The sequence below is a fragment of the Xenopus tropicalis genome, chromosome 1 (genome assembly GCF_000004195.4).
Source record: "Xenopus tropicalis strain Nigerian chromosome 1, UCB_Xtro_10.0, whole genome shotgun sequence".
Taxonomy (NCBI): domain Eukaryota; kingdom Metazoa; phylum Chordata; class Amphibia; order Anura; family Pipidae; genus Xenopus; species Xenopus tropicalis.
Window position 1 is genome coordinate 172375344 of NC_030677.2, and position 27719 is coordinate 172403062.

Genomic DNA, 27719 nt, shown 5'->3' on the forward strand with positions numbered 1-27719 from the left:
CAGAGGCCTTCCTTACACTTATTACTCATCCAATACAACACCAACGTAACACCTTACCGGAGAACTTGCCCTCCCTTCCTCATAGTTCCACAGTACCTCTTCTGTCTATGTGCTGACTAACTAGTGAACACTAAAAATATAATTTCTCACTGACTACTATCTAATGCTCTAGAAGTGCCCCATAGAGACTCCAGTTCCAAGCACTACCTCGGATACAGGGTTTTAGCCCCAGGGAGTGACTACCTCACCATCTTTGTATGGCACTTCACTTTCCATATACATCCGGAAACAAACTTTATTCACACATTTTAATCCAGGAACACTTTGTCCTAATGATGACTACTCACTTCAGGAGAACAGATATCAACTGTTGTTCCGATATCTGTAGGAAACATTACACAATATCTGTGTACAGAACATAAATATTTTATACAACATCATTACAAGTGCCCCCTCCCTTCACCAATAAAAATAGACAGACATACAAAACCCCAGTTTCAGCACACACTAGGGGGCACATTTACTAACACATGAACGGGCCGAATGCGTCCGATTGCGTTTTTTTGGTAATGATCGGTATTTGGCGATTTTTCGGAAAATTATTGCAATTTTTCGTTGCCATTCCGAATATTGAGCAAAATCTGGCGATTTTTTCGTAGCGTTAAAACTTGCGCAAAAAGTCGCGCCTTTTTTGTAGCCATTCCGAAAGTTGTGCAAAATGTTGTGTTTTTTTTCGTAGCGTTCGGATTTATTCAAGCTTCAGTATGGTGACTTTTCTTGGGCCAGGTTGGAGCTGCAGAGTGCCATTGAGCCCTATGGGAGACTTTCCTTGGGCCAGGTTGGAGCTGCAGAGTGCCATTGAGCCCTATGGGAGACTTTCCTTGGGCCGGGTTGGAGCTGCAGAGTGCCATTGAGCCCTATGGGAGACTTTCCTTGGGCCGGGTTGGAGCTGCAGAGTGCCATTGAGCCCTATGGGAGACTTTCCTTGGGCCGGGTTGGAGCTGCAGAGTGCCATTGAGCCCTATGGGAGACTTTCCTTGGGCCAGGTTGGAGCTGCAGAGTGCCATTGAGTCCTAGGGGAGGCTTCCAAAATCATGCTAAGTCTGAAAGTTTCGCCCGCCGCTTACGAGCGCTCAATATGAAAAAGTCGCGACAAGATACAAGCGAATCGTAATGGCTACGAAAAACTCGCAAAAAATATGAAAAAGTCGCAAAATGTTCGTTTTCCAATCGGAATTTTTCCAATTCGGATTCGAATTTGTGTCTTAGTAAATCAGCCCCTAGGACTCACTCACTATAGCAGCGCTGTTGGTTGCAACTTGATGGCTGCTATGGCATTAGATATAGCTCTCTCTTGCACTTGGTGCCCCCTAGTCTGTGTGGCTTTGTAATAAACACAATACTGTGTATTCCAAGTTCCCTTTATATTGTTATAAATACCAAGAGAAGAGTATCTTTAAATTGGATGGCGTAAAATGCAATTGTAAAAGCAATAAATATTTTAATGGTGATAGAGTATGAAACATATTTATGAAGTAGAACAGAGAGAGATCAAGATGGAAGTCTTTCATTATCCCATTATGGCCTAAGGATCATTTACTAGCTTATTTCCATCTAAGACAGCCAACTAACTAAATAACTGGCCAACCTTTTCAGCCTGATTCCACTGCAACTCATCTCCGTGCTTTCCTTTTTATACCCTGCCAAGCAAAGAGTATAATCATTTCCTTCACTGTCAGATTTACTGCTTATATAATATGTTTATTTTTTCAGTGTTTTTTCTCTGCCTTTAAATAAAATGCATAAGTGGTAGGAAAATTAATCCTTTATGTTTCTCATCATCTGTTTCAGCTGCACTGGGAAATGAATGGGGATGTCTAAAATGCAAGAATTATTATCATAATCAATGTGATTTTCTAAATGGCTGCTTTACATACATTACTGTGAATACAAAAATAATATTGTGAATACAATAGAAATGACAACGCACACACACACAGTTGTACAGCTTTGTATATAAATCCACATATACCCCAAACGTGTGCAAAAAATTGCCTTCTTCTAAATTCTAATGATACAAAATTGGGCTTATTACCAATAATGCAAACTCATTCAAGTGCAGTGTTTTATGGATTAGTTTTCATTATATAAACAACATTTAAGGTGATTTTTCCCCTATTAAGGTGAAATATATAGATTGCAAAATGGTTGTCAGAGTATCACTTCTCTTTATTTTGTCTGATTGCCAAATCAGAAATTTCAAAACACTTTCCTAATTATACAGCACTTATATACTGTGATTCCAGGAGTTCTACATCATCAGCCATCGCTACAGACTGCAAATAGCAGGTAACAATTACTAGACACATATTGATATGTAAACATTGTACTGGTTTCTGTGAGTTACTGCACTGAGCAAACTTAGTGCCTTTATTACATATGATGGATGTGTGACATTTACATTCATTTAAAGGAACAGTAACACCAAAAAATGAAAGTGTATAAAAATAATTAATATATTATGTACTATTGCTCTGCACTGGTAAAAGTTGTGTGTTTGCTTCACAAACACTACTGCAGTTTATATAAATACCCTGTTGTGTAGCCCCGGGGCCAACCATTTAAATTGAAAAAAGGAGAAAAGGCACAGGTTACTAAGCAGATAACAGATAAGTAGCATAGATTCCCATTGTATTCTACACAGTTATCTGTTATCTTCTTATGTAACCTGTGCCTTTTCTCCTTTTTTCAATTTAAATGGCTGCCTCCGGGCTACACAGCAGCTATATCTATTAACTATAGTAGTCTTTCTGAAGCAAACACACAACTTTTACCAGTGCAGGGCCTAGTACATTATATTTTAATTATTTTAAAACATTTGTAATTTTTGTGTTACTGTTCCTTTAATGTAACATGAATGTAAAACAGATGCACCATTTTGCTTTAGCTCTCTCAACTTCTATGAATAGTAACGACCTAGAATAGTGACAACTTACTGTTATATACTACCTAATAGTGCAGTACTGTAGAATCTTTTCTATAGACCCCACTTTATGTTGGCATATTTCTTAATTTCACAAATTTCTCAACTATCATATAACTAATTGTCCATGTAACAGAAGCTTCAGTGATTTAAGTCCACCTTCCATTCTTTCTATGATTATTTGCTGCACTCTCACCTAGAGCTGAGCCTTTTAACTGCAACCTGTGCTTCTCACCTCCCAGCCAGGGCCATATTTCTATTTCTATTATATACGCATAGTGGCCAATGTCCTCCGCCGCCGACCCCCTCCTCATACTATCATGGGCATGTGCTTCCATCAGTCCTAAATTTGCAACACAGGCAACTGGGTGCGCAGAGACTCAAATAACGGACAAAATCTCCTGCGTGCCTAGGCCACAGTGCTCCGAATGGAAGCAAGTTTGACGTGGAGGCGGGGCACTGCCCCTTAATTTGTGCCACCCTAGGCCTGGGCCTTTGTAGCCAGAAATCCAGGCCTGCTCCCAGCAGAAAAAGCTTGTGCATTTCATAGTTAGTAATAGTGCACAAGTCATAAAAACACACAATAATGAAATGAAATTCTGCAAATTTTTATTAACACAATTTTTTTCTTTTTATACACTCATTTATTCATGCCAGTGTATATATGTATCTATTTTGTGCAGATTTAAAGACTTACTCTTTTAGTTAACTGGGTGTCCATCATGAAATTGTGAACATGTTTTTCAGCTTTGGTAAGTTCTAGCTTCCTTGCAACCACAGCGACAACAAGTGCAGTGCACCCCGCACCCTAGAAAAAAAAGGACAGCCTTTAATTCACAAGGATATTATATTTTATAAATATAAATTCACATTGTTTGTATTATCCTGTTTAGCGATACAGTGCAAATATAACTTCCCTACATCAAACTACATTATATCTGCTTTATAAAATGGTATTTGTAATAATCCAGCCAGTCCATGCCCCAATTTGTTTTGCCATAACACATTACATTAAGGCTACACCAGACTCTGACCACCTGGATATTGAGATATTTGAGTACATATGTGTAAAAAGCAATGAGCAGAAAGGTCAGTTGTGTCATTTGGTAGAGATGCGGTTTTATTAAATTGTAGCCAACAAATTCACCAAATTCGGTTACCTATTAAGTTGCACTGTTTTGATTCAGAAACTTTAGTGATAGGGGGTCTGTGTTCAGGGATGTGCACCTTAAAATAAACTTTCAGTAAGCCGCAAACTTGTATATTTCTGTTTGGAAATCCTGGTTGCAAGGGTCTCACTCTAAATCTGGCCACACGTAAAAATGTTTCCCTCCTTAATGACCAATTTCAGTGCAATCTCACAAAACCATCAAATTATCTTAAGGTAAGTGGGCACCGAACAATCGCACATCTAGCAATCTTTCATCTGACATCGGTCAAAAAATCAAATGGGTGAATCTGAAAATGTTCTTTGTTAACAATAAAATGAGTCCATTGTGCAATTGTTTGCAGGACCAATCAGGTTGTTTTCCTAGCTTCAACTAGAAAATATCGCTTGAAATGTTGGTTTTGGTTGATGGACAAATCATATTGTTAAACAATCATTTCAGGATAAGCTTGGTTGTTCTACAACAAAAAGATCTTTTTAAAATCTACACTTGTATGGCCAGTTTAAGCCACTGGCACAACTAGATGTTACTGAGCCCCACTGTAAATTCAATTTTAGGCCCCAAAACATTGCTAAGTTGAACTTTTCTACAAATATGTATATATTAAAAACACTCATTAATTAGGGCTTTATTGGGCCCTCTAAGGGTTAAGACACACAGAGCTACTAATAGCAGCTACTTGCGGTAGCTACTTAAAAAGACAATATTGATCATTTACTGATAACAGTCTCTACTTGTGTTTTAGAGGAGGCAATTCTCAGTATTGTCTATAGCAGGGTATTTTCTGGCATTTAGTAGCTGTGAAAAAGTAGTTGCTACTAGTAGCTCCGTGTGTCTTCACCCTAAGGGGCTGATTTACTAAGATACGAATTCGAATCCGAAAAATTCCGATTGGAAAACGAACATTTTGCAACTTTTTCGTATTTTTTGCGATTTTTTCGGCGCCTTTACGACTTTTCGGAAATTGTCGCGACTTTTTCGTTACCAATACGATTTTCGCGAAAAACGCGAGTTTTTCGTAGCCATTCCGAAAGTTGCGCAAAATCTGCCGATTTTTTCGTAGCGTTAAAACTTGCGCGAAAATTTGCACCTTTTTCGTAGCGTTAAAACTTAAAAGGTGCGACGTTTCGCGCAAGTTTTAACGCTACGAAAAAAGCGCAACTTTTTGCGAAAGTTTTAACGCTACAAAAAATCACCAGATTTTGCGCAACTTTCGGAATGGCTACGAAAAACTCGCGTTTTTTCGCACAAATTGTATTAGTAACGAAAAAGTCGCGACATTTTTCCGAAAAAAACGCCAAATACCGATCATTACGAAAAAAACGCAATCGGACGCATTCGGCTGGTTCGTGAGTAAGTAAATGGGCCCCTAAGAGTCTGCTTCTTTTGTAGTTATGCCCCTGCAATAAGCATTAGTTGAATGACAGACTAGAAGATGTATAGGACGGGGTAAGAAATAAAACATAACATAGGGCAGCACAGTGGCTCAGCACTGGGGTCCTGAGTTAAGTTCCAGCCAGGGCACTATGTACAACGAGTTTGTATGTTCTCCTGTTTCTGCATTGGGTTCCTCCAGGTAATCTGGTTTCCTACCACACCCCAGCTAGGTTGGCTGACTCCTGATAGGTCTTAAGTGCAGATTTATCAAATTGTGAGCACTAAAACAAAATGTGCAACTTTTTACATTTTTTCCTTCACTGCTAGCTTATTTAAGAAGAAACTCAATCCAGAAAAAAAGACAAACACCTGCAAGAATCACACTGTTCCATTTATTTTCAATGAGGCTGAAGAACTTAAAAACTTGAACTGGGCAAATAAACAAATATAATTGTTTAAGCCAATTTCCATTTACTTCTATATAAATACACCAGCTATTAATTAAAGAGCTTTTCCTGGTTACTTTTTGCATTTGTCTTTTTAATAAATCCCAACTATTCAAAGATTCAGAAAATACTCACGCAATTATTTGCCTTTACATTTTTTTGCTGTCCTGCTTCTCGAATTAGGAAAAAAAGCAAACTTGATATTTTATAAATTTTTCCCAGGTACTAAGGGGGGGGGGGGCTATTAACATTCGGATTTTCAGCGTTTTATATTTTTTTTAAAAAACACAACTAACTTCATTTCCACAAATGTCAATTATCAAAAAATCTGAATTGAAAAAGTATGAATGAACGTGATGGACGTATGTCTTTTTTCAACCTAACTTACAATGTTACCATGTTACTATGAATGAAAATAGTTGCAGAAAAAATGTGAAAACTTTTTGTATTCCTTGCATGAAAACTGTGACTGTTTAAATTTTTAAACCAAACAAACAAAAAACACCACCACAACAAAAAACTCGGAATAAAAAATACAGCATTAGTAAATGCCCCCTTAATGTATGTAAATGTGATAGGGACCTTAAATGAATGTGTAGTTTATGTTTTCTTTCTACACCGTGGAATGATTTTTTAATCAATCGTATTTAACAAAATTAAATAAGATAAGTTAATAAATAACTACAGCTCTCAAGTAAACTGGTTTAAAAGCACACAAAATATAAAGACAGAAATTCATGCATGCCTACTAAAATATTATTAAATCAGCTTAGTGGGCAGAGCGTGCATGAATAAATGCTCAGCTTAAGGAAAGCATCAGTCTTTCTTTTTATCATGTTAGGTGCACAATAAATTCTTCATAAGTCTTGGTATGCACTTTTCTTTTACTGGGTGCAAGAAGACTGAAAATAGAGAAACATATCAGTTTTCATTAGTTTCATGGAACACTATTCCTCAATAAATCACTACAAACTGGTGCAAAACAATTATTAATGTGCTACATACATGATTATATCTACATGGCAGTGTTGAGAATGCATCTACTTCAATCCTCCTATGTATAAAAACTGGAATTTAACCCTGCGTGTTCTGTAAGGCCAACATCACTCATTCATTTGTTGCCTTTGTTGTACACATGGGGGCAGATTCATAAAATCACGGGTTCGAATCCCAAATGGGAAAAATTCGGATTGAATATGAAAATTTCTGAAGATCGCAAATATCACGAAAATGCTTACGAAAAAAATCATATTTGTCACGATAATATCGTATTGGCGATCCAAAAGTCACTAAATTTTCGTTACGAACGATTGTAAACAGCGGGAAAACCTTTCCGATTTTTTCATGCAAGTATACGAAAAAGTCGCGCGGGCGGCGAAAAATTCAGTGAACATACGCTCGGTGCGTTCGAATGAATGCTCCGAGCGTTCGTGTCTTAGTAAATCTGCCCCATGGTGTCACTATGAAGAAGTAAATAAAAAACACTGAAGAAGTACACTGGACACTGTTCATGAAGCTTAGCAGGCAACATATCACAGGTAGAGGATCCCTTAACTGGAAACCTGTTATCTAGAAAGCTCTGAATTATTACCGTATTATTATTCCAATCTCCCATAAACGTCATTTTAATCAAATAACTGAAATTTAAAAAAGTAATGCCATTTTTCTCTGTAATGATAAAACGTTGTACTTGATCCTAACTAAGGTATACATTTACATTTTTTTAGTAGACTTAACATATGGAAATCTAAATTATGGAAGATCCCTTATCTGGAAAACCCCAGGCATTCTGGATAACAGATCCCATACCTGTACTGATATTTAGGTCTATTATGTTTTTTTAATCAAATGCGCTATATCATCTCAATATTTTTCTCAGGCTGAAACGGTGCCATTTATTAGGCTAAAATATAAAATGAAACTTTCCTTTCCTCATTACATCAAGAAATGCACTTATACTGTAATGACACCCACTGTGACCTACAGCACTTACATTTGCCCATTTGTGTCTGTTAGTTACCCCTCCCATATAGATTGTAAGCTCTACGGGGCAGGGACCTCCTTCATCTTGTGTTTCTGACTCTTATTGCAACTGCACCTTGTATTTATTTGTATTTATTGTTGTACTTTGTATTTATCCATTATCTTTTGTATTTATCCATTATCTTTAACCCCCTGTCTGTATTAATGAATTCTACTGTACATCGCTGCGTACATAAGTAGCGCTTTATAAAAAATAAAGATATACATGTAAATAAGGAGAAACTCCTTTTTCCTCTGGTTCAATATTTTTCAAAGTTTCAGCGGTGAATTGGCCAAAAAAAAGTGCTCTATAATCAAATAAGTCTTCAATGAGCAGTACTGAAGCTTCTTCCTCTCTCTGACATTACATTAGACACAAGCTTCAAGTTAAACTTGTTCTACCTATTGTTCTACCTATGATGTCCTAATGCATTTCATCTCCAGGCACAACAGTACAACTATTGTCTGCCCTGACTGTTATAATAAGAAGTCTGATGATGGAGAGGATGGCCATCAGTGAAAAGTATACAGAGGGACCTGTGAGTATTAGAAATGTTTTTTGGGGGGCTATCAGGAGAAATTTGAAAGTCATCTAGCAACTGGGGTTATTCCTACGGGAGTAATTTCTATGGAGCCTAGTGAGTGAATGAAAGGTTGTACAGGTCAAGTAAACAAATAGTCACAAAGAAAGCAGGTCAAATGGTTACACGCTAGCCAATTAGGGAACTGGGAGATAAGAAGAAATAATAAGATAGTTCAGAGTATTCCAATCCTGAAGAGGTCAAGTCAGTATTTCATTAGTACAAGTATGATTACTGCAAATTTTGTAGGAAATGTTTTCTTTTGAATCTGAAAGGTTGACTAGAGTTAGAGGGTACCAACAGAACTGGCAGTGGATTGAGAGGAAGAAGCTTTGAAATTTCTGTTTGAGCAAAAAAGAGAATGACAGGTATTTATAATGGGCATGGAAGGGTTGCTTGGGTTGATGCAAAGAGATGTGATATCTTGTGGTATCACTGGAAACCACTGCGGGTAATGCATATTCTATAAGAAAACTGGTAATATCATACCAATTCATCTCAGAAACCGTTTTTATTCAGCACATATTAATATGAATCTGGAAATGGCAGAGAATTGCTTTGCAATTTATGGTGCATCAATGGAAAATCACCACTTTTGTTTAAGAGCTGTCAACTCCCCCTATTTTACGGGGAGTTACCTGATTTGGCCTGCCTCCCCCTGGCCTCTGGTCACATTTTCTCCTTTAAAGGAGAAGGAAAGGTAAAATCTAAGTAAGCTTTATCATAAAGGTCTATGTAAATACAGCTATAAGCACTCACAGAAACGCTGCACTGAGTCCTCTATCAAAAGAAACACATGATTTCTTGTCTTCTTGTTTGTGAACATGTTCTTCGGTATCTGACTTAAGAACTAATTTCTCCATCCCTTAGGAATGTGTGATCTGAGCTTCCAACAGCTATAACTGCAGCAGGAAGCTACCAAGACCAAGCTAAAATGGCAGCTGCTATCAGAGGGAGTTTCTAGAGCTCTTTACTCTAGGGCTCTTTACTATGGTAAAGCTTTCTGCAGAATAAATGAACCTTCTAGGTGGCACTAATGTGGCTAATCTATTGGCAGTAAAATGCCAAAATGACTTTCATTCTCCTCTAAGCTAAAAGTATGCATGCGTGAAAAGTCATCTGGGGTATCTGCACATGCGCGGCGAACAATCAGTGGCTTCAGAGGACCAAATGCACAGTGTCACTTTGGGGCGTTCTGGTGACGTCACTGGGTTTGGAAAAATTATTAGTTGCTACGGGTAACTGCACTGGCGCACTTAAGCCCGTAGGTTAGTATATCAGACCCAGCAATGAATGCCCATTTTTCCTGTAATTGATTTTATATTTGAAACTATATTAATATGTATTCTTGCTTTAAAGCTATAAAGCTCATCTGGTGGGATTGTAATGTGTGCTGCCTCTAGAGGGGTCATGGCTTTTGCAGGGCTATTGTTTATATTCAATATATTTTATCCTTCCGTTGGCTTTGGGGGATTAACTGACTGCCAGGTTCAAATGGAGGGTGCACAACACTGATCGGATGGATGATCAATACACTTCACACCCTATTTATTTACTGAAATATTTGTTTAAATTTCTGTTTTACAGTGAACTTGGCAAGGGATGAAATAAGTATTGCTAGCATCTGGTGCGCATTTGCATTTTAGCCAACTGCATACATTCTGTGAAAACAAATCAAGTCATTCATTATTTCTTTTTGCTAATGCAACATATTACTCTAAAAAGTATTGCTCGCTTACTCTTCAAAAGGATCTAAAACTATAAAAGGAATAAAAGAAATGGAATCTATGATGCCAGTGAACCATGTTAACATAGCATGAAGATCAATTTCTGTACCTGTGACAGAATTCAAGTTGAGTCAATAGTTCTGTATAAAATGTCATTTCCCTCAATATGTTATGGCTATACAAAAGGAAAAAGGCTGAATTGGTAAATCTTGTTTGAAAATAAGAATCATGTGGGTAATGTGCCTCTGCCATTGGCTGCCACTGATACCTATTAAAACAAAGATTCCAGAAAAATTGAAAAAAGATAGAAATTAGCTCCTCCCACTCCCTTCTATTATGTCATTAAGCAGATGATAGATATTTGTGCAGATTTAAGTAACTGGTGTGCCAAATACATAGCACTAGGCTATCAATATAGGCTTGAATATATTTCAGCCAGAGAGAAAAGGTTCAAATATATTCAAGGATTTTGGATTTATTATAGGTCCTCACCTAATGCATGAAAGAGCTGAAAGATAAACAATCCAAATAGGATTAATCAGATGTAGTGAAATTTGGGGGGCTAAAGTATGCCAAAAGCTCACCCCCACTGGTCCATTCTATGAGGTTACCATAACATGTAAATAAAATGAAATGTAAATCTAAATCTTACACATGGGCCAGTTCTTGGGCCACCCAAGTCTGTCTTGGACTCATCTCACTACAAAACCCTTTCCCACATTGCAAATGGGTCACTCTCATGCTTTCTGAGTCGAGTAAAGGCATGATTTGTGCCACCCACCTGTACAGGCTTATGAAGAAGCTACTGAACTCTGAAGCTCTCTCTAATTGAGTAGCCCCTCTGTGTCATAATTTACAAGTCTCTTTCATGTTTGCGCAAAACTTTATTAGCTGACCTTTTCTAGGCCACATCTGCATAGTTTCATGTAACTTTTATTTGCAGTGTCCACTGGGTTATCCATGCACTTATATTGATATTGTGTTGTATCCTTTCCCAATGTATGTATTTGCATTACTTTATCTCTAATATATTTGGAATAATCTGTAATTTTAACTTTTCCAGCTGTCCTTCAGATTTGCAACCTAGATTATGATCCTTTAATTGTCTGGTTTTTATCCAGAAACTATAGCAACTCTTAGGGGGAGATTTACTAATCCACGAACGGTCCGAAGGCGTTTTTTCATAATGATCGGTATTTTTGCGACTTTTTGTTGCGACTTTTCCGTATGTCCTGCAATTTTTTTGTCGCCGTTGCGACTTTTTCAGATATTTTCCGTGACTTTTTCATCGCCATCGTGAAAAAATCGGATTGGTTTTTCCGCCGTTTACTATCGCTCAATATGAAAAAACCGTGCCGGCGATGAAATAGTTGCCGATGAAAGATGAAAAAGTCCACTAATCCGAATCCCGAAAGGGAAAAAATAGTATTGAAACTAAAATTTTGCCACTTTTTCGGCGCCGTCACGACTTTTTCATTGCCGTCGCCACTTTATCGTATTTTGCACGACTATTTCGTCGCCGTCGCGATTTTTAGTACTGAGCGATAGTAAACGGGTGAAAAACCAGTCCGAATTTTTCGCAACGGCGGCGAAAAAGTCACTGAAAATATACGAAAAAGTCGCAACGGCGACGAAGAACTCGCAAAAATACCGATCTTTATGAAAAAACGCATTCAGACGCCTTCGGACCGTTCGTGGATTTGTAAATCTCCCCCTTATAGTGATTTACTGGTGAAGGCCCATTTTAGGATGTTTACCTTCTGTGTAATAATACAAAAAAGGACAGAATATCTAAGCAAACAGCATATGACAGTCTTTCTAAGTTTCCTTAAGATTTTATTTCTAACATAAGACAAGGACAAATTAACAAATGTTCAGTTTCATCATTTTCCTATAAAAACTAAATATCAGTGTAGCATTTAGTTACTCATAGAGGCTTGGTGAAGTCTGAATACTGTTTGCAATGTGCCATATAGATATTTACATATAAAATTATATATTAATGTACTGACTAAGTCAGTCTGTCTGTCAGGGAGGAGGTGGAGTCCTTCAAAACATTAATGCATGTCTGACTTCTTTTACTGGATTTTGTAACAAACGTGTTCTTTTAAGGAGAAGTGCTGTGTAGTGATGAGCGAATCTGTGCCATTTAGCTTTGCTGGAAAATTCGCTATTCTTTTCAAAGATTCACGAAATGGCTGAAAATTTGTAAGAATGCAAAAATGTTGAGCATCAAAAAAATTAACTTTTTTTATGCGTGTGACATTTTTTTGACACGCGGCATATTTTCCTGCGTGATTTTTTTTCTGCCCGTTTCATGAAACAATCCGCCGTTGGCAAAACGCTGAAATTCGCTGTGAATCCATGTTTGCCGAATTATTTCGCCCATCACTAGTGCTGTGCATTTGATGAACTATATAAGGGGATTTGTTATACTCACCGTTAAAGCCTTTTCTCGGAGTCCCGTCACGGCAGCACAGGCACAGTGGGTTAATGCGCTCTTCCCTTTAGGAGGCAGGATAGCAAAAGAAAGAAAAAACTAGGTCCTGTGTCCCCTGCTCCGCCTCCCTCATCCCCGCATTAACCCCTCCTCCAACAGTTCCGGTTAGCACAGCTGATTAGCAGAAACATAGGGGTGGGACTCCCTGTGCTGCCGTGACGGGACTCTGAGAAAAGGCTTTAACGGTGAGTATAATAAATCCCCTTTTCTCGGTCGTCCCTAGGCAGCAAAGGCACAGTGGGTTTTGTCCCAAAGCGAAGAGAGAGGGTGGGCAGTGTAGAGAGCAGTAGGTAATGGATAAGAGAACCTAGATAACTTTGAAAACTGAGAGAGTAGAAGGTGCTCTAACATGGCAACTGGGAAGGAGTGGCAGTTACATCACTGCTGACTGAAGAACTTTGCGGCCAAAAGTGGCTTCCGCGGAAGAAAAAACGTTAAACTTGTAAAACTTTGTGAAAGTGTGTATTGATGACCACGTGGCTGCTTTGCATATCTGCTCAGCAGATGCTGTGTTGGCTCTTGCCCATGAGGTGCTGAGGGCCCTGGTGGTGTGTGCCGATGTCTTCAGCGGAGTCGGCAAACCCTTGCTACGGTAGATTGAGGTGATCAGTCCCTTAATCCAGCGAGCGATGGATGCTTTAGAGGCTTTGGCGCCCTTGCGATGGGAGCCATACAGTATGAAGAGTGAGTCTGAAGTACGAATGTCTCTTGTTCTATGAATGTAGAACTTTAGTGCCCTTACCACGTCCAGGTTATGGAGTAGTCGTTCCCGTGGGGACGATGGTTTGGGGCAGAGCGAGGGAAGAATGATCTCCTGGTTGAGATGGAAGGCCGACGTGACTTTGGGTAGAAACGTGGGAAGAGTACGGAGTACTACTTTGTCCTGATGGAAGATGCAGTATGGCGGTTTATGAGATAGGGCCCCCAATTCCGAGACTCTTCGAGCTGAAGAAATCGCTGTCAGGAAGGCCGCTTTCCAGGTTAACAGTTTCAACTCGATTGTAGCTAGTGGTTCGAATGGAGGATTCTGTAGAGCTCGGAGAACTAGGTTCAAGTCCCAAGGGGGGAGTGGATCCTTGTATGGCGGTTTTATGCGTATTGCGGCCTGTAGAAATGTCTTGACGTTACCTTCAGGGAGTTTACGCCTAGGCCTTTGTCAAGACCGCTCTGAAGAAAATTCAGTAATGTGGGAATGTGACATTCAGAGGAGTTGCGTTGGATGTGTGAGCATTTGGAGAGGAATGTCTTCCAAATCCGGTGGTATGAAGCTACTGTTACGGGCTTTTGGGCTTTCATGAGTATGGATGTTACCTCGGTGGAGAAGCCCTTTCGAGACCAGATGGCGGTCTCAATAGCCATGCCGTGAGAGCTAGGTTTTCCAGACCAGGGTGGTGGAACTCGCCTTGGTGTAGAAGGTCTGGTCTCGGAGGGAGCCTCCATGGTGCTGCTATTGCCAACTCTTGGAGGTCGGAGAACCATGCCCTCCGTGGCCAGAATGGAGTTAGGATTATGGCCGTCGTCTGGAATTGAAGCAGTCTGCGAAGTACTGGGTGAATCATGGGTATGGGTGGAAATATGTATACCAGGCTGAAGTTCCATGGCGTGGTCATTGCTTCTATCGCAAAAGCCTGTGGGTCCCGGTATCTGGTGCAATAACGGGGGACCTGATGGTTGAAGCGGGAGGCCATAAGGTCCACCTGTGGCATTCCCCAGCGCCGTGTGATCTGTTGGAATACGGTTTTGTGTAGGGACCATTCCCTGTGGTCTATGAAGTTGCGGCTGAGGAAGTCTGCCTCCCAGTTGAGGTGGCCTGGGATGTATACTGCCCTTAGTCGGCAGTGGTTGAGCTCCGCCCACTGAAGTAGCCGGTGCACTTCCTTCCATGAATTGCGGTTTTTTGTGCCCCCTTGGTGGTTTATATATGCTACCGTGGTGGCATTGTCTGACTGGATTTTGACTGGACGTCCTTGTAGAAGGTGTGTCCAGTGGGTGACAGATAGGTATACCGCTCAAAGTTCCAGCAGGTTGATGTGGAGTTTTCCTTCCTGTGGTGACCATTTTCCCTGTATTGTTCTGTGGTCGAATACCCCGCCCCAGCCGAGTAAGCTGGCGTCCGTTGTTATTACGGCCCAGTCGGTGAAGGAACAAGTCCTTCCGGCGAGGAGTTTGTCTGGTTGGAGCCACCACTGCAGAGAGAGCCTTGTGGCTTGGGATAAGAATATCGGCCTTCTTAGGTTGTGATGTCGTTTGGGCCACTGTCTAAGGAACTCTAGTTGTAGTGGTCGCATGTGAAATTGAGCGAATGGGACTACTTCTATGGAGGCCATCATCAGACCTAGAAGGCGCATGCACGCTCTTGCGTTTATTGATGGGGAGCCCTTGGCTTTTTGTGCGGCCCCCGATAGGGTTTTCTGTTTTTCTGGAGTGAGAAACACCTTGTGTAGGGTGGCGTCGAAACGGACGCCTAGGAAGATGATCGACTGTGTGGGGAGTAGAGTACTCTTTTTGTGGTGTATCTGCCATCCATGTGACTCTAGGATGCTTATGCATTTGTTGGTCCCGGCGAGAGCCTGGGAGTGTGACGGCGCCCTTAGCAGGAGATCGTCCAGATAAGGGAGTATGTAAAGGCCTTGTTGCCGCATATGGGCTACCAAGGTTGCCATTACTTTCGTGAAGACGCGGGGAGCCGTGGCCAGGCCGAAGGGGAGTGCCTGGAATTGGAAGTGTCTTCCGGCGAATGCGAATCTTAGGTACTTTTGATGGTGTCGATGGATAGGGATGTGAAGGTAGGCATCTCGAAGATCGATTGCCGTGAAAAAATCTCCTTGTTGGACACTGGCTATCACTGACCGGAGGGATTCCATTTTGAATGATGGGACCCGGAGGTACTTGTTCAAGGCCTTCAGATCGAGCACCGGTCGGAATGTTCCGTCTTTTTTTGGAACCAGGAAAAGGTTTGAGTAGAAACCTGATGACTTTTCTGGTGTTGGTACGGGTATGATTGCCTTGGAGACTAACATAGTGTTTATGGCTTGCTTGAGTGCGAGTCTCTCCTGGAGTGTGGGGGGAATGTTTGATTCGAGAAATTTGTCTGGCGGCTGATGATGGAATTGTATCATGTAGCCCGACGTAACGAGTTGCTGGACACATCTGTCTGTTGTTGTGGACAGCCATGCCTCCCTGAAGAGTAAGAGACGACCCCCTACCGCCTCCGGACTCTCGGGGGCGGCTTGTACTTCATGACTCCTGGGATTTGTCGGATGGGCCCTTGAAGGGTCGCCTCTGTGAATTTCACGTTGGTTTCTTATTGGCACGGTAGCCTTTCGTGTGGCCTGAGTATGTGTTCTGCGGCCTTGCGCCTTGAGGGAAGCGTCTGGTATAGTTGGTAGGACGAAAGGACCGGTTGGGTTGTGAGCTGCCGGGGCGAGCTTTTTTATCTTGTGGTAGGAAATTGCTTTTTCCACCTTTGATCTTGTTGATAATGGTGTCCAATTCGGGACCGAATAGTGAAGCTCCCGTAAAGGGGAGGGCCACTAGATTCTTCTTTGAGGCTGGGTCTGCGCTCCAAGTTTTCATCCAGAGAGCACGCCTGGCTCCGATCGACATAGCTGATGTCTTGGCTAGAAGCTGGAGAATGTCCATGGATGAGTCGCATAGGAAGTGAACTGCATTGAGAATCTTGGATAGCTGGCCATGCATGTCGAAGGAGTCATCTGAAACAGTGGAGAGGGCTTCTTCAAGCCACAAGACTGTTGTGCGTGACACGCACGCTGCTGCTATTGTAGGTTTCAAGGTTGTATTGGTTGAGGAAAAAATGTTCTTGAGTAAGCTCTCAGCTTTCCTGTCCATGGGATCTCTGAAGGAAGTCCCGTCCTCCAGTGGGATGGTAGTGCGCTTAGCTTACCTAGCTACTGGCGCATCCACCTTAGGGATATTATCCCACACGTCTTTGTGTTGCTGGTCAAAGGGATACAGGGTGTCAAGTCTCTTATCCTTAGATAGGCGGCGATCTGGAGTCTTCCATTCTTTTTTAATGAGCTTGTGTACCGTGTCGTGTACTGGGAAATGTTTTTGATGTTTGAGAGTAGAGCCAAAGAGTTTATCTAGGGTCTTTTGTTCTTTGACTTCTTCCTGTATGCCTAGTGTTTGGAACATATCCGTTAATAACACATTAATGGCCTCTGCTTGGGATCTGCGTGATGAGTCAGTAGGGTGCGTTACTGGGTCTAAGCTGTCAGTGTCGCTGAGGTCTGGGTTGTCCTCGTCTGAGGAATAGCCCTCTGTGTCTGGGTGTGCAGGGTTGTTAGCAACATTGGTTGCTGTGCCCTGTGTCACTGCTTTGTCTGATGAAGCGCCTTGTTGCGGTAGTTGCATGGTAGAAATCTTCTCTAGGGAAGAAGAAATGCCTAACAAAGTGGTTTGAAATGGTTTAAACCAATCTGGTATCTCTGCTGGGCTTTCAATATGTTGAGGAGAAAATCTACTCTTTTTGCTCTCCTGAGTCTGTTCTCTGGGTCTAGTGCGTTTGCTTTGCCACAAAGAATGGCGCCACATTTGAAAAAAAAAATGTTTCCTGTGTCGGCTGAGCGTGACCGCCGTTGCCGGGGGTAGCGGTTCTTATGGCGGTATGTGTGGGGCTCTTATGGCAGCGCTTGGCTTGCCTTGCTTAGCCCGCGGTGTTTGGTGGGTCCCGAGGTGTAGGGGGGGGGGAAACCCCGTCGCTTGTCTGTCAGACACGCTCCCTCTGTATAGGGGTTGGAGGCAGCGCTACAGCATGCCCTTTCCATTGACCCTGCTAGAGCTTGGCAGCGCAGGTGCATGCCATGAGTGCTCTTCAGCAAACTGTGTATGGGGTAGGAGGCAGCGCTAGAGCATGCCTTTTCCATTCCCCCTGACAGATCTTGGCAGCGTAGTAGCCTGCCCTATGTGTTATTCTTAATCCTTTCCTGCAAAGTAAAAGAAGTTAAACCTGAAAGAAATACATAATGGATAAATAAATCGAAAATGAGTAAATAAATGAAAGAAATAAAAGAAATAAAGGAAATGAAGGGAGCAGAGCTCCCAGGCTTCCTGCCTCCAGGAAGCAGGATAGCAAAGAACTGTTGGAGGAGGGGTTAACGCGGGGATGAGGGAGGCGGAGCAGGGGACACAGGACCTAGTTTTTTCTTTCTTTTGCTATCCTGCCTCCTAAAGGGAAGAGCGCATTAACCCACTGTGCCTGTGCTGCCTAGGGACGACCGAGAAATATAGGTTTTTTATAACTTTGACACAGTGTATAAAAGGTGCTCAAATGTGTTCAAATACAGTACTATTTTCCAGCAAACTGGTAAGTTTAGACACAAACTTCCAATAAACACTGAACACACAAATGGAAAAATAATTTACAGATTCTTTCTGAATATGTCATTTTCATGAAAAACTTTTTTTTATTCAAAAAAGGACATAAAAAAATAATAGCTGCAATAAAAATGTATTCTTACCATAATTCCAGTAAGTAAACACACTCCTTTCCCACAGTATGTATTCGGTACCATATCCCCGTATCCAATGGATAGAAAAGTAATTGAAATTAACCACATTGCTCCAAGAAAGTTGCTAGTAACATCCTGTTGATCATGGTATCTGAAACAGGCAAAAGATACTCTGTGAGTACAGAATCATATAAACTATGGTCAACTCAATAAAGAGACACAGAGATCAAAGCAGAATTCAATTACTGAATGCGTCAGTATTTTTAAAACACAAATCCAAATAAACGGAACATAAATTCTAGAAGATATACACTATTTTATAAAAGTTAAGATAACCACATTACAATTAATGAACAAAGAGAGAAAAGAATTGTAAAACAAAACATACTGAAGATTTACTAAAGCCTAGCATCATGTATACTGACCATTAGTGGATTTATATAAAATAAAATAGTTGCTAATATATATGATGTCATAATTTATGCAATAATATAATTGAATTGGTAATCATAACTTCATTACAGTGTATCAATAATTCAGTTGTTATATTTTAGCACCAAAGAAAACAGCCAGATATAAGCTAAACTAGTGTCAAAAGAACGTACAATTGCCAAAATTAACAATGATATTAGCCATGGAGCAGTTGTAAATATAGGTGCTAAGAAATTCACAGTTTTAATGGTTATGTGCTAAGTTTGCACTTATATGTTATATGTAATTAGGATTTGGTTGGTCACAAGCAATTCTTTACCTATTTTCTCTAGCTTCTATTGTGAATAAAGCAGGCTATATATCAGGGGTCGGGAACCTTTTTGGCTGAGAGAGCCATAAACACCACATATTTTAAAATGTAATTCCGTGAAAGCCATACAATATGTTTGGCCGCGGATGCTGCGGGACAAGGTAGGGTGGGTCCCAAGGATGCCGGATGCGGATGTGATGCAGAGGAGGGCGTGGCCTGCACTCGGCGGATAGAAGACGTCTTCCGCCGAGCACAGGCCACGCCCCCGTTATTTTTTTTATTAAAGATTTGCCAGCGAGCCAGATGCAGCCATCAAAAGAGCCACATCTGGCTCCCGAGCTATAGGTTCCCTTCCCCTGCTACACATGTTGTCGGGATGATAATTCAGAGGCCATGCATGGTCTGAAAGTTTATGAAACTTTGTTTTGTACTATTATAGCGGTGCATATATGGCTTAAACATTAACTTCTTAAGCAGACAGACAGAGGAATAGTGGCTTACATGGCACTATTGTAGATAAAGCAGTTTTTATTTTTGCTTTTAGCTATAGTTTTTATTTGGAAGGAATGTGACCTACTATCATCACAGTGTAATATAAAAAATTACACATAATTGGCTGGCTGTATAAAAGTATATAAATAGGCAGCTATGACTTCTGGAGAACCTGGATGAAATCCATGCAGACGCTAGAAAAACAAAAACTCGCTAGGGCCATGCTGCCAGTAAAGCACATAAAGCCACACAAGAACTTTGCAAAAGAGCTAATGAACTGTTATGCAGATTTGCCAGATTTACAGATAAACTGACTTTTGCTAACAACTGAGAAATACCATCTCAGTGTCATAAAATTTACACATGGAGAAATACACACACACCTCTCTTACATCAGGCATAGTTCCACATGTATAGTGATACGGTATTAAGCAACTCATAACTAGAGCATCAAATGCACAATATCTGTACCAAATCCTTCCCTCATATATTTAGAGAAATCCTGCAACAAATCTGAACCCTAGTTTGTATATTCAGGAAAAAAAAATCATCATCCACTCATGGTTTGGCTGAAACTAAATGCTACAAAAAATGCTAGTATTTGGATGATTCTTGAACCTAATTCTGGATTTGGTGCTGCCCTTCTCATTACAGAAAACTAGCGAGGGTTTCACGCTACTCCCTTAGCTAAGAAGTCAGTAGCCTATCATATTCCTGCTGTGACAGGGTTTTCGTGATTATCATGTCATCTCCCAAAACCCCATTCCATAAAAGAGACAGATAAATAAATCATAGTAACCTCGGTTAAGTGCAATTCCATTTTCAGGACCACATGAATATCTGAAAAAGTAAATGATACAAAGAGACCCTTTAGCTGAATTATGCATATACACGTGATATTATCATCTAAATAAAATAAGTCCTTCTACTTGAAAAATGTTATAATTGTCTCACTTCCCCAAGTATTTTTCTATCTTGTTAAAATGTAAATGTCATCAGTGATGCAGTTGTGTATTAATGAATATAGGAAATACTTTCACTAATACTGAATCAAGTCATGGGATTGCTAAAGGCTAAGATGTCAGAAACACAGATATCTAAACTTGCTTGCAGGCAGGTTTGCAGGTACAGCACAGTCCCACATTACTTGCTGCTCTACATGAAGGGATTTGAAATGTCTCAAATGACGCAAAGATGTCCTACAGATAATGTGTAACACAAGTAACCAATATCATATAAGAAGCATTTATGGATGTTTGTAAGAAGTAAAATTACTTCAGAGGATTAAAGTCAAGAAACTCATGAGGACTCTGCATATGACAATCTGTATTAGTCATGTACGAAATTCTACATTATTTTTTCATAAAATATATTAGGATATTTTCCTTTTGCTGGAATTTTTGTTTTGGTGTCACCACAAAATATTAGTAAAATATATTACAAGCCCCTGCAGAGGTCCATTGTCACAGAACATCAGCTTACATCAGGGGTCCCCAATCTTTCTTACTCATGAGCCACAGTCAAATGTAAAAAGACTTGGAGAGCAACACAAGCATCATAAAAGGTCATGGAAGTGCCAATTAAGGGCTAAGATTGGCTATTAGGCAGCCTCTATGCACACTATCGGCTTTGGTAGTAAATCTTGTTTTCATTCACCTAAAACTTGCCACCAAGTCCGGTGGAAAATCTCTCTCGCAGACAAAGAAGTGCCTGAAAATACTTGCCCTTTACATTAGTTGGAATCGCTGCGTGTAAAACACATTACATCCAGCAGTGCTAAGTAATCACTTCAAAATTCCTCCTTCTGCATTTTTTTATGCAATTACCCAGGATCACCAGAAGTAATGTGTTTTGCACATGGTGATTCCAACTAATGTGTTGTGTGCATTATCTCCCACCAGGGGCGATGAAGCACCTCACAAGGCAGGTCTCTTAAAAGTGAGAAATTAATCTCTGCCCAGTTCTATTTCTCAGTTAGTACTAGTCAGCAGACTAAGCTTTTGTTTTTAAGCGTGCACTCCCCCATTTTACTACACTGCACACACAAACAAACTGTCAATAGAAATATTTGTCTAAAAAACTTGTAATCCCTGTGACAGTGCTGTTGACAAGAGTACATAATTTAACAGAGAAGTAGATTAGGTTTCGCCTACAGCAGAGGAAGGATTTCTTTACTGTAACAACAGTCAAGTTATGAAATTCACTACTCACAGAACTAGAAAAAAGTTGGTTGTGTTTAAAAGTGGTTAAATAAACTCCAATCAAGAAAAAAAAAGCATTTATAACCTAGCCATTGCCCCTTTGTATCTAAAGACAGTGTTTGGCATTAGAATTTTGTTTGCAGTCTAGAGTATAACACATGTAAAGGTTGATTTGCTATATGTATTTTTTAGATATTCATTTTCTGTAACACTCATCTTACAATACAGTGTAAAGCTTATGGTACAAATGTAATGCAGGAAGAGACGTCCTTCCTTCTGCTTGTCTATAAAACTTAGCCGTTAATCTTTATTGTAACTGTACCTTGTATTTATTGTTGTATTGACCCCCATTTGCTATATTAATTTATTGTTTTATCGCTACATCCTCAAATAGCTCTATACAAATATACTCCATAATACAAATAATAATAATATACTCTATAAATATACATACATACAAGTACTTGCAAAAGCCAGAGACTCATCAGCAGTCCCCTTACACTAACTGTGTGGGGCACACTGCTGCAATGTGCTTGCTATATAAAATATGCAACATGTAACATACACAATCTGTAGTTCTCTTATCTAATTGCCTTATCCACTACACACATATTACACTGGGCTCCTTCCACTGAACCAAATGACCCGGGCCCTACAACTGTGAGTAACACTACAGTGGCCTGTAGTTCTTAGTTATCACTGGCACCATCTTGTGACTTAAGTCAGAAGTCTTCTGGTCACAGGTCTTCCCTTCACAAGGACTTGCTAACTTTCTTACTCTCTTGTTGCTACAATTCACATTGCTATGTTACAAGTAAAACTGTTTCCCTAATGACTGCATACAAATAATTTGCACAGCGATGGGCTTACCTAATCATCATGCATATAAACATTCTAACATGAAAGAAAGTCATATGGAAAAATAGAGTACAGAAACAAAAAACATCAAAAAGAGCTAAAGAGAAGGGGGAAATGTAAAGCAAAAGAGAAGGCGATGGGAAAGGAGTATGTATATTATTGATTATTTATTTAGAAACAAAAACCCCTCTAGTTGTACTCATGTGCAATATCCATGACTAGCATAAATACATCTAAGGTCCCCTGTGCATGTTTTCCTCCATATTAAAGTTGCTGCTATGTTATTACCCTCATAGTACTGAGGGTGATAAGAGATAGATGACCAATGTCAGGAGTGCAGCAAGATAGCTATAATAATGAAAAACACTATAACTATAATGCACTTTAGCCTTAAGATACAAATGAGAAAGTAATTTGCAGAGCTTTCACTTAGAGCAGAGACTTTCTGCCAAACAGAAGTTGTGAATAATTTACTGTCGAACATGGTTTCAGGTCGTCACATCTTAAAAATTGGCCTGACTGCCATAGAGCAATTAGTTTGGCTAAGGGTGTCATTTAGAGAGGAAAATGTAACAGGAGGGGCAGTGGTGCATGATATAATATTATTCATTTACTTCCCTTCAGCTTTTACAATGCTTTAGATTGCTATAGGGTATTAAATTGCTTACTATCTCAATAAGTACAAAGGGAAAAAAGAAGATTTTTAAATTATATTTGAAAGGAATTGGTACATATTTTGTCATCAAATCACAGTGTAAAGCCAAGAGACACGTTTTATCCGTTTGAGCAACAAACAGAGCATGCAGAATATATTCCATAATAAGCAAGAACAAATGTCACCTCAAGCAGCAACCCCTAGCTTCATTAGTCAAATTTAACTTGAACAAGACACTGTCTTTCTCTTAGGACCATATTTATGCATTTACATAGCAATGCATAACAAATAATGAACAAAACAGAAAAGACTAAAAGAAAAATACAAAGGCCCACTTAAATACCATAAGCATCGGATTGCAGCTCTGGTTATCAACTCGCAGCTTCACAGAGCACAGCTTCTTATGTTTTCTGGGATTTTGACTTCTCTGATTATGAAATTAAAATAGCAAAATAAACTGAAAACACTGAGTAGGGAACATGTTTGCAAACACTTTAATAGGGCTTCCCAGACAAACGCAACAGAGGCAGGGGAGCTCTGACAAGGTTAGGCAGGTTAGGCAGGTTAAAGGGAGGAAGGGTTTTGGTAGTGAGAGGAATTTAATTCTGGCACATACCTCCTAGATTTGAAGAATGGAAAGAGGGGCAAAAAGAAATGCTGCATGTATTCCAGGGAAAAATTTTTGACCATACCCATTTTTGCAACCACACCGCCTAAATTCCACTCCAATTTTAAAATTTGGCAGGTTATTTAAAGTTTGAACACATTTCTGGGGGTTTTGTGTCTTGTTTTATGTGTTATTACAGTTTTGCTAAAAAAGCTGAAATTGCCCTTTAGGCTAATGCCACATGGAGTGTATTCTCGGCATGCTAAAACCCACTTGCCGAGAATATGCGCCGCTGCTGTAAAAATCACCTACCTTGTGCCTGTTCCCGAATGAATGGAATATGTTTGGGTGCAGGCACATGTAGGCAATATCTGCCAAAAAAAGCGAGACTTTGCATTTTCGGCAGATATAGGCTACATGTGCCTGCACCCAAGTGTATTCAGTTCATTCGGGAGCAGGCACATTCATTCATTCATTTTTGAGTGTATGGAGCAAATTCTCGGCAAACAGTTTTCGGCTTGCTGAGAATATGCTCCATGTGGCATTAGCCTTAAGCTGCCTCAGTTCCCCCAAAAGACCTGTTTAGCTTGTGCAGGTGTGGCTTGTTAACTTTCTGGGCTCTCTGCCAAAAGCTATTTATTTAATTAAGTCTGAGAAACAATGTTTCTAAGCGCAGGTGAAGCTTGGTAAGATTTCTGGGCTCACTGACAAAAGTTACTTTTTGTTCAATTTTGTATCTTTTTTAGCGTTCAATGCAGGAGATCAAAGGGAAATAAGGGACTTTTCAGTAAGAATCCGGGACTGCTGGCTGAGCTGTTAGAAAAAGGACTGCCCTGACAAAATCCGGACAGTTTGGAGATATGCACACCTGAGCTGGTAATGCTTGCTGGATTGGGAAATGGGTCAGTATTTCCCTATTTAGTAGCATTGGTCGTGAGCTCTTTGGGTAATGGTCCCAGTAGACAAGGGTTTGAGTGAGGTTTACTTTGCTTTTTCTTGCACATCAAAGTGCAGTGGCTCATTCACTCAGTGGAGTTTTATAGGCAAGCATTCCGGGTGGAGTAATGTTTGTTATTTAAACTGTTATTTACAGTTATGTTTTGATAATATTGTTAAAAAAAAAAGCTGCAACCTCTTCAAATCCATCCAGGGCTCTTGGTGTCTTTATTATATATATATATATATAATATATATATCAGGTATATGCAAGGTTTTGGTTATGGTAAGTACGAGCGGGTGCCTTGACGCTTCCCTGGTCATATGCCATTGCTGCAAATCTCAGCTCTCTCTTTGCACGGCTCTGCTTTCTGCAGATTTATACAAGGAAAGGGGGAACTGTGTTTGCCATACAAGCAAAATATAAATATGAGGTTAATATGTTGGCAGCTAAGCACAGTGTACACTACACCTCCCCTATGGGCAGTCCAGCAAATACATAATACACATTCTTATTTTAATATTTTTCTGAATAAATTGCCTTTTCACCTCACTCATTCACTTTGACAAGATACAAATGAAGGAGCTTCAATCCCAGTGAGAAAATTATCTCCATTTCCTTTTACTTTTGCAGCTATTAGTATATAATTGTGATAGATGTGTTTTTGTGCTACAATAATAAACCATGACACACACATTTAACAGGGAATACCCTGGGCCCCTTATGGACCCCATCATTGTCTGCAGCTAGCACATTTACATGAGTAATAGCAGGCATTATGGGAACAAGCAGCATCTTTCTTTCTCCGCTCTTAAGGATAGTGCCATGTGAAGATATGTCACTTTTTTCCCCACATAAAACGTTGCCCAACAATCTATGGAAGTCTAGCCCAAGATATTTAGGTAACAAACATACCCTACAACAAAATGTACAAATGTACATTTTGAAATACATTCTTTGCATTAGCTTGTCATGGAATACAGGTATGGGACCTGTTATTCAGAATGATCAGTACCTTGGGTATCCAGATAAGGGATCTTTTTTGCTTTGCCTCCAATAAGGATTATTATATCTTAGTTGGGGTACAGGGTACTATTTTATTGTTACAGAGCACAAGGAATTAATTTTAAAAAATGTGAATTTTTCTATTAAAATGTAGTCTATGGAAGATGCCTTTCCTGTAATTTGGAGCTTTCTGGATAAATTCTGGATAATGAATAACATACCTGTATACCATAGTGCCAGTAACAGAGGGCTAATTACACAGTAACATATCATAGCATGGGATATTCTACAGAAACCACAGTAGCAAAGACATAATTATTTTGGCCAGAAGGGATAGTGTTGATATTTTCTTCTACAGAGAATGCTTGGGCCACAGCAAATAATGTATCTATTCATATGCCCCAATGCCAGTATGTATAGAAGAGATTCAGGGTGCTCACAAGAACCTATCTCTCACAGTGTATAGGCAAGTTTAAGCTGCTATAAATAGAAGATAATGGAATTATTTAATTTATCATAAATAATGGTACTCTGATACTGAGAAGGTTTCAAGAGTTCTAATGAGAGACAGTAAAGCCTTAGTCCCTCGTTATAATGACTTTTATATTAATCACTAATAATTGGAAATAGACCTTGGATCAGTGCACAATGTGATACCTGTTTCCAGAAGGAAGTCCAGCTAATGACATGATAGCAAATGGGCATGACAGATACCCTTTAAAATGTAGGCACTATATAGAAAATAATTGTGTTTTCTCAAACTGTTATTTTCAAAATTAATTTCAAAATTACCCCCTGCTTAAGGTGCCTGCTGTAGATGCATGGCACAATTCTCAGCACACATTTGGGCTTAATGAGCTGCATGTAAAATACAATGTGCTTGAGGAAATGCACTGAATTTGACCCCTATAATCACACATCACATGCTGCAAGCGCAAATGTTAACACTGCCCTACAGTTATGACATCAATATAATACACCTTATGGAGCAAAATCATTTGCAAAGCATAAATCACTATTTCTTTTGTTACTCTATTCCGTATATTATTACATTTATAGCAAACGCTTTATTGACACTTGGGCCAGATTTATCAAAATGTGAGTTTAGAGCTTAATACATTAAAGGAAAACTATACCCTCAGAATGAATACTTAACCAACAGATAGTTTATATTATGTTAAGTGGCCTATTAAAGAATCTTGCCAAATATGTAATATATATATATATATCAGTTATATCATATCATATATATCAGTAAATATTGCCCTTTTACATCCTTTTCCTTGATTCACCATTTAGTGATGGGCTGGGTGCTTCCTCAGAGATCAGCTGACAGGAAATAATGCAGCTTTAACTGTAACAGGAAGTAGTGTGGGAGTAAAAGGCAGAACTCTGTCCATTAATTGGCTAATATGGCCTAGCATGTATGTGTGCCTGTGAATCCTACAATCCCAGGAGGCTGCCGTTAATTCTTAAAATAGCAATTTCTATTTCCAATTTTAGAAGAGTTGCAACTTTCACTCATTGATAAATACACTTTCAAAAATCCCATAGGAAAGAATAGAACATGGGGGAGTTTTTATGTATTAAGCTTTACCCTTACATTTTGATAAATCTGCCCCTTAATTACAGTATTAGGCTAATGCCACACGAGACTTTGCATTATCTCGCGTTTTCATACGTATATCGGCTACATGTGCCTGCACCCGAGCGTATCCCATTCATTCGGGTGCAGGCACATGTAGGAGGCGTAGGGCGGAATTTTCAGCAATCGCTTTTACATACATACATACATACATACACAATTCAAAAACCATAATAAAACCTAACAAATGTAGCCAATTTTAAAGACACATTAATAAATCATTTTTACAAAAATATTATTCCTTTTGCGCTAGTTCAGCTGTCTCTATCTGTACACAACCCCACACCTTAAAACACCATCC

The 27719-nt window shown here is 39.7% G+C and overlaps 1 protein-coding gene across 2 annotated transcripts in view; it reads right to left on the reverse strand.

Annotated features, from left to right (window-relative positions):
• Positions 1-27719, reverse strand: part of kcnn2 (potassium channel, calcium activated intermediate/small conductance subfamily N alpha, member 2) — a 115622-nt gene that overhangs the window by 12300 nt on the left and 75603 nt on the right. For both annotated transcript variants that reach the window (XM_012956293.3, NM_001127000.2), the window contains 2 exon segments: positions 18286-18427; positions 3681-3791 (listed from right to left, as the gene is read on the reverse strand). In XM_012956293.3, the coding sequence (XP_012811747.1) occupies positions 3681-3791; positions 18286-18427 (253 nt within the window).